The sequence below is a fragment of the Clinocottus analis genome, unplaced genomic scaffold (genome assembly GCF_023055335.1).
Source record: "Clinocottus analis isolate CAN_PGR_092001 unplaced genomic scaffold, fCliAna1.0.p SCAF_1, whole genome shotgun sequence".
NCBI lineage: Eukaryota > Metazoa > Chordata > Actinopteri > Perciformes > Cottidae > Clinocottus > Clinocottus analis.
In genome coordinates, this window is record NW_027175820.1 from 22,051,735 (window position 1) to 22,059,654 (window position 7,920).

A 7,920-nucleotide genomic window follows, 5' to 3' on the forward strand; every position below is an offset into this window, starting at 1 on the left:
TAGAACAAAACTGAGGGGACAAATCCCCTCCTGAATTTATGGCTGAAGGCAGCAGAAACCTTGTGTTTTTACAGAGAAGTTGGCCCGCATCAACAACCTTCATTGATCGCCACCGTCGTCGGAGTGCGGCTGCGGCCTCTGTCACGGAAAGTCCGCTGAAGAAAGAAGAGATATGCATCAGTCAGCTCACATGTGGACTCTGAATCAGGGAATATGTTTTCTTCAGACAAAGAGCTGAACAGACCTGAACTGATGTAACTCAGTTGCTCCGCTTGACGTATAAGATATAGTAGGACCAAGGTTCTGGCACATAGAGGAATCCGGGGTACCTGTTGCGCAATACCGGATCGTTCCATAGATAAACCACCCACAGTACAACCAGGAGAACAGTGGTGGAGAAACTGCAGAACAGGAACAGGCCATTGCTGTCCAGACTGAGGCCTTTACGGTATTGGTAGAGCACGGTGACTACCATGGAAAGGAAGGTGACGAGGAAGATTTGAGTGATTTGTCCTTCGGTCACCAGGTACCTAGAAGAAATTAAAGCCCAAGAGAACTCAGAGAGAAACACCAACTTTTAAATTACAAAACTTTGCAATCAGCACACAATGCGGCCGTGTATGTTTTCAGAAAATGTTTGACATCTGTTGCACAATGCAAATGTTTACTTCACTTATTACAATAGAAGTTACATTTCAATAAGAAACATGCCTTTTTTAAGGAGAGCAGCTCCAGTTTAAATTTGTGAACTAAATGAAGATGGAAATTATAGTTTTCATCCCCACAAAGGAAGCCATTTGGTGCTAAAACACAGTGTCCAACAACACAAATTGTTCCATTCAGTAAACAAGACGACATAATTGTTTTTTGTCAAACTTTCTTTTTTGTCATTATGTAAACAACATTTTTGCAAACTCTGTTTACTGACAATCATCTGACAAAAAGAGGAAAGGCTGTGTCTTAACGCTTCTCTCGCTATATCTGGTTATCTGTGCATATTTTATATTCTATTGTGAATGTATTATGTTTCTATTTCTTGCACTGTGTTGATTGTTGTTTGTCTAATGTATGCACCACCCACCAAGACAAATTCCTCATGTGAGCCAGACCTGGCAAATAAACAAGGTTCAAGATAGATCGATCGATACATCGATTGATCGATAGATAGTATGATATGCGTCATATATTTGTATTTATTCATGCCAAAGCTAACCTTTTGTTGAAAACTATTGCTCTTGAGGTACTGCATACCACTGTCAGATTTCATGTCACCGTTCCAATTTCCTATTTTTCAGCCTTCTACAAAAGGTAGCCTTTAACAAAACCATATATTCATGCTTGACGGACTCAGAAGGGTTTCAAAGACGTGAAAAGGCGACTGACCAATAGTAGATAGCGCTGGGTCCCAGCAACAGACGGCCAGAGACAGGCAGCCTCCTGTGCTCTCTTAGTCTGGTGAAGCAGCCGGTGAAGTAGAGGAAGAGGATGGCGAAGAACGGAATATACCTGGAATAAGACAAACACTCCATCCTGACACACATGTTAATTGATTTCATCAGAATTCAATTTGAATGGCTCTATCCTAAGATTCAGCTGATAGAAACATAAAGATTAAAAAAAAGCTCATTTGCTGAGGTCCAGACCTTGAGTCCACCGAGGCAGAGTCGGTCAATTCTGTCAGATATCAGGCAAATGGCCAATGAAAAATAAATTGAGGGAGATAAGTCTCCTCCTCTTGCTGCTAATGTAGCCCCATTTTGTCAAAGTTTCTCTGATTCTGCCTCTCTTTTCCTGCATTCTCCCTGGATTCATTATCCAGGCGGCACCCTCGGCTTCACAAAGCTGGTCTAAACGGTCACAACAGACCTGCTCAGTCTGCTCATCCAAAATTATGTTATGTCTATAAAGACGGAAAATAGCCACAAATTCCAGCACACTGACAACATTATTAGACCGATATTATTGTCTCAGCCTTTCATTGGTTTTTTTTTTGCGTCAATGCTTTTTCAAAAGACAACAAAACATACCACATCAGGTGTCCAAGGTATTCGTCATAATAATACAGCAGCTCAAAAGAGTCAATCTGTGGAGGAAGGACAACAACTAATTATATGTTCTCATTACAAGATTAACAGCTGTGTTTTAATGGCACTTTAATGTACTGTAGGCTGTTCTGTATCTTTGTCCAATGCCACAGTGCCACCTACTGTTCAAGTAGCATTACACTTTATTGTGGCTATTAAGAAGGAAACACATCCACAGATGAGGAAGAGAGGAAAAAAGGCCTGAATAGATGGAAAGAGACACATAACATGTCTTCACAGTAATAATATATTATGCGTGGGCAGTTGAAGATTGTTTTTTTGTCCTTAAAATTTGTCATCCATCTATAGTTAACACCAAGCCCATTTGACCTTCGTGGAATATATTGATCGTCTCCGACAATAAGTTGTTTGTAACCACCTGCTTTTTGCACTACTTTCTCATTTGAAAGCGTTCACATAAACCCTTTAGGCTTTGAGCACATTTTGCTGTTCACTATATGATTTGAAAATGTATTTATTTTTTAAATGCTGTGTCAAATCTTTCTGCATCGACAGTATCAGTTCAGTGTGAAAAGCTCTGTGTGTGATAACACAGTATGAATTTAAACTTCTTGTATTGATTCCTTTTGAATGAGCCAAGCGAAACACTTGCATGCAGTTTTATGATGTGGTGCTTAATCCACTTTAAAAAAAATAGATGCACTCTGCAAATATTCATTGCTATTGCACATGGATCAGTGCTTAAGAAATCTAACAGTATTATCTGTGGAGGAGACAAACTTCTTAAAGCTCCACAAGTCTACAGAGAGTTTGGATCATATGGGATTAGTGTAGGTATCACAATAATACATTATTACATCATCTCTATGTCTTTGATAAAGCCTCAAAAGAGGCACAGTAGGACGTTTACAATTCCTTGACCTGACAAACTTAAACTAAAAGTGATTTACCAAATATTATGACCAATGCACAAACACCCAATACATGTGTTGACATGATGTCAATGGGTTAGCGCGCATTTACATAACTTCCTGTGTGCAGTGCCCTGACAAAGACTATGCACAAGGAACGTATCAAGCAGAGTGGTAGGACTAAAATATTTATTGTATCTCTGCATGTTTGTATAAAATAAAGAGTAAATATGAAGTCTGAATAGCATTAAGCATGAACTAAAATAAGTCTAAATAAGTCAATTCAGACACATTTTTACAGTAAAAAAACTAAAGTGTCTCTCAAAATGTTTAAGTTCATCTTAAACATTAAGACCATTATCAGGTATATATTACAACGTCCACTGTTAATGCATATAACATAGAGGTCTTGGTCCATATGTATGATGTGGAGTAGAGAATAGAAATCTTGGACATCTACTTATAAATGTTAGTTTAACAGTAATCACATTATTGCAGTACAGCTCAACATGTTTCATAATTTCTGGCCTTTAACTGATTTCTCCCATTAGCCTTCATCACTTATGGCTGCCTCAGCACTGGCCAGGAAGCATTATTAGAGCAACACAAGATATCAACCTTCAGAGCCAGAGATAAAATCCAGCCTTGACATCCATTAGTTAGCCGATATACTACTCCTGCCTGCGTGTAGCCTGCCCCAGATATGCTCAACATCAACCTTTTATATCTTGTTGACAACATTGTTGTCAAACAGATGACGCTCTGTGTCTAGTGCGGGAACCAGCGTGACAAAAATAAAAGAAAGAAAGAAAGATGCGATAGCAATGACAGAGCAAAAGATAAGCTGCATTCCTCCAAAGAGGGAAAATCAATTCTGCTGGATCAAACAAGTGTGAAAATGTTGAAGTTTTGTGTGGTGTGTTGTCAGTTGGTGTCATATAGGTGGACAAGTAAAGCTCTTTTTCTTTTAAGTCCCTAAGTATATTCTCTGGAGAGTTGTGGCAAGCGACACAAACACATTATTTTTGTTGTATGACATTATGACAAGTGACAATTCACAAAATATATTTATCAATTCTGTAAATGAGTACAGGGACCAGGAGTTTTGTCAAACCTTCGCCAGAGGAAAGCTGACCTTTTGACAATTTTCTCAGGGTATTCCAGTGTTTCTATTACTGAACCCTACTCTACTTACACACGATAGACACTCACCAGAGTGGCAGGTTTGAGGTTTTTCATGATGGGGTTCTTTCTGACTGACAGGTTGAGCTGGTAGCCACTCAGGATGAGCCGATGGTTGATGGAGTCTCCCACTAGGTGAATGCTGGCTCCCATCACAAAGGTAATGATGCAGAGGTAGACGGCTGAGCGAGGCAGTGCCCTGCGACTGCGCTCAATCAGCTGAAAGGAGCAATAATACACCGTATGACACCAACTTTATTATACAGTATTTCTTTTCCTTTGATAATAAAAATCACAGGCACGACCTCCATCACTTAAGAAAAGCAGATTAAAAGCTTTATTTCACCCCGTTTTCAAATCATTTCTCTACAGACAATTCAATAATCAAGGTCTTTGTGGTTGTGTGGAAGAACGTTAAGTCGCCAATGTGCCTTGAAAGGCAGGTGTGTCACCTTTTCACTCTGTCAAGTGTCAGGTTAGCTTTAGAAAAAAATGCAACAGGAAAACCACACACACCTCTTTACTGAGGCAAACCAAAAGGGCCAGTAACACCCTGTCAGGGAGCTCAGTGTGACAGCTTAACAGCAACATGTTGGATCTTATGAAGCTGGCGATCAACCGACTTTCTCAACCTTACTTTATGGGTTTCCCCATCCAGCTACATTATGATTACAAATCGCAAGAAAGGGGTTGGTAATTACAGACCAATCACATGCAACACTGACAGAACAAGTGTTCAGCTAAATAAATATGCAACACAACACACAACCAAATTTAGATTTACATGGATAGTAGAGAACAATAAAATCCTTCAAGTATGACGCTGAGTGTGGAAATTAATCACAATATGATCATAATGTTGATCAGAATTTAATACATTATGGAGATTTGTATCTTGTGGAAAAGCATCAAGGTCTGTGTGACCTGCGTTGACTGTTTTTCATTGTAGAAAAATAAATAAATGCAAATGCTTCAGCAGGCTACATACTAAGATATTTCTTATTTAATCATGTCAGGTTGCCCTGCGGTGATGGAAGCAGTGCAACGACAACCTGCGGTGAACCACAATCACAGTCAGGAATCCTATCAGTATACTTTCAGCATAATGAATATGCGACAGTAAATGTCACTCATAATTGGCACTTGGGGTTAACCAGCTTGCTGCCCCATGTTTGAGCTCTGGTATATGTCTAAGTGCTGCAAATATTTTCTATATTGCTTACATGAATCACAGAAGAACCAAATGGTTTCCTGTTTTCGTGGTCTTTGTCACAAGCAGCACTTTTGTTCAGATTGGGGTCAATTATATCCGTCAGTTGATGTTAGTTAGTAGGTAGGCTGTGTACATGTGACTATGATAGGCTTTTTTTCTGTAAAAGCTATTTCATTAGGAGAGTTTGCTTCCAAGTACGTGTGGGTTTAATCAGTCTTATACAGAGAAGAAAATTACTTTTTTAGGACATACTGAAAATGCTTTGCATTTGTCTCTCTCACAATCTCCAAAGCGCTTCTGTGTGTTGACACTTACCTTGAGCATGATGAATGGCGTTATGATGTTGTAGGCCATGTGGAAATAGTCTCCAGCACTGGGCTTGTTCAGGGGAAACCACTCCAAAGGAGTGAGTAGCTAACACAATATGATACACAGAAACCATTTGGTGTTCATTGCTCCATGAAATGTGGGATAACCATCTATTATTTTTTTTATCATGTCATTATTTTAAATTGCCTGTCAGTGAAAGGTGCATTGATCTTTCTTACCATGACAATAGGCCTTCCAAAGTCCAGTATCCAGTTCTGCAGAGTCAGACACAACCACAGGTCACAGTGGAAATGCGGCCTCCTCTGCTGTGGTTCATTTTCCTTGAAACCAAGAGCGCTGTCAACATTACAAAAGCAAAGGGCAGAAAGGAGGCTGAGCGTTTAATAGACATGTTGGAAATACTGCAGTAAAGTGAGGTTTATATAGTATTTACTACTGCAGTAAATTCAGGGTGAAACACATGGCCCTTGCTGCTTTTTACTAATCTACTGAATTACCATTAGAAATGTTTGCCACGTGATCCTTCAGATAAAATGTAACATAGCAAGAACTTGTGTAACTGATGTTGAAAGTCACTTTACTTATTTTTTAATGTGACATAGCAATCATACAAGATAGTACATAAATATCTAATGAAAAAAAGAAAACTCTTTCTGGAAGTATTTGCACTTGCTGGCTGCTAGCTGCTGGAAATACCATCAGAAGCAGTCATATTTATGTTGAATTACAGTATGTTTTCCCTTCAAACAAATATGTGTTATTTTTTATTTATTTATCCCTGCACTCGAACATCACCGTTTGGTGATGTTTGCACCAGTGGCTGTGGATTTGCTGACCTATTCAATTTATGCTGTGTTATGTGCAGCTGTGCAATCTGCAATTTCCTGTTGCACGCTGAACGCAGATACTATGGTTCATGACGTTAACCGGGACATCAACAGGATTAATGCTGCTGAACACGCTGTGGGTTCGTCAGCACTTTTGCAGCTTATGCAAAAGAGACATTTTGCTGCTCGTCGACACCAGCCACATAGATATGGATTACTAATGGAGCTGTCAATCGCCATGTCAGCTGAAGAGCCTCATTCCTGTCATTCATATATCCAATCCAATTATTTTCACACTAAAGATACTTTTGTGAATGTGGTTTTCTTATTATTGTAGGTTTACTAACTAACGAATTTATGCTTCAACTTCCAGAAAGAGATGTTAATGGTAGCTTGTCTTTTTTTCTGATCTGTAACCAACATCAATTAAATTGTTGACTATTGTTGTTTTCACAGTTCCACAACTACTTCCAGTTAAAATCTCTTTCTGGAAGTGTGTTTAGCTCACTGCATACCCCCACAAACACACTGAGGCCAGGAAAAAAGACCCATGAAGGGACTACAGGTATTTACAGCTTCTGTGGACCCACAATTTAACACCCCACCTAACTTTTACAGTGTTATTTGCCAAATAATAAAAAATAAAGTGATGTGACTTTCCACATCAGTTACACAAGTTATTGAACCCCTGTCTTCCAGCAGCTGTTTATTCAGTCATGTGATTAGGACCAGCAGCGGGAAACCAAACGGCCAAAGAATGACTGCAGACAGGAGGAAGGTCACTAAAACCTCTTGCATCGTATCTCTGACGAATGAAACATAATATTTATGCTGTCAGTCCCTGTTTATAACATCAAACGGCTACAAGCCACAAGATAAGGGAGACATGACGTTATTAAACACTAACTTCGAAGTTAATGTACTAATGTCCCACCGTTTTTTGTAGTCTCTGAACAGACTCTGCTTTCATTCACTAACAAACGGCTAAACAGGTAACTAACGGTAAGTGAAAAATGTACAGACCTCTTTTGAGTTGTTTCGTTGTCTCGGCGTTTTCGCACAGTTCGCATTCTCGCTCCCGTGTTAGCTACAGTTGGTCTAACAACTAATGGTACTCCACTTAACGGTGTTAAACTACAGTTAACGGTGTTAAACTACAGTAAACATCTCTCTGTCAAACCGCTCATGTTCACTTCCTGGTTCCTGCCTTGTTCCCGCCCTTTCTACTCATCCACCAATCAGACTGCAGCAGAGAAACTACAACCCAGTTAACGCTGAGTAGGGATTTGTAGGCGATTCTGCGGCTTCTCTTTCCACAACCATGACTTCCAAATGTATAATAATAAAACAAGCAGATCAGGCAAAATAAGAGACAACACCTGTGTGAGTCAACATTGAATGTGTCGGGCCAT

General features: G+C 39.5%; 1 protein-coding gene across 3 annotated transcripts; it reads right to left on the minus strand.

The window, feature by feature from the left end:
* Positions 1-7,716, minus strand: cln6a (CLN6 transmembrane ER protein a). Of its 3 annotated transcripts, none has more exons than XM_068571231.1 (8): positions 7,532-7,716; positions 5,900-6,017; positions 5,667-5,765; positions 4,169-4,357; positions 2,028-2,083; positions 1,384-1,506; positions 245-530; positions 1-155 (listed from the first exon to the last, which is right to left on the minus strand). In XM_068571231.1, exons 1-7 carry the CDS (start codon positions 7,576-7,578, stop codon positions 260-262), a joined length of 903 nt encoding a protein of 300 aa, XP_068427332.1. In that variant the 5' UTR covers positions 7,579-7,716; the 3' UTR covers positions 1-155; positions 245-259. The 3 variants fall into 3 exon arrangements, with proteins under 3 accessions (XP_068427332.1, XP_068427323.1, XP_068427340.1); XM_068571222.1 differs by having other exon boundaries at positions 1,384-1,530; XM_068571239.1 differs by having other exon boundaries at positions 1,384-1,530; positions 5,900-6,001; positions 7,532-7,705.
* Between the last annotated feature and the right edge of the window lie 204 nt (positions 7,717-7,920).

What these genes read in the sequence shown, in the direction of transcription:
- cln6a (XM_068571222.1), bottom strand. Translation starts at nt 7,578, where the DNA reads ATGCGAACTGTGCGAAAACGCCGAGACAACGAAACAACTCAAAAGAG. An exon ending in AACGAAACAACTCAAAAGAG is followed by an intron (nt 6,018 to 7,531) that starts GTCTGTACATTT and finishes TAATGTTGACAG; the next exon opens with CGCTCTTGGTTTCAAGGAAA. An exon ending in CGCCATTCATCATGCTCAAG is followed by an intron (nt 4,358 to 5,666) that starts GTAAGTGTCAAC and finishes TGCTCCTTTCAG; the next exon opens with CTGATTGAGCGCAGTCGCAG.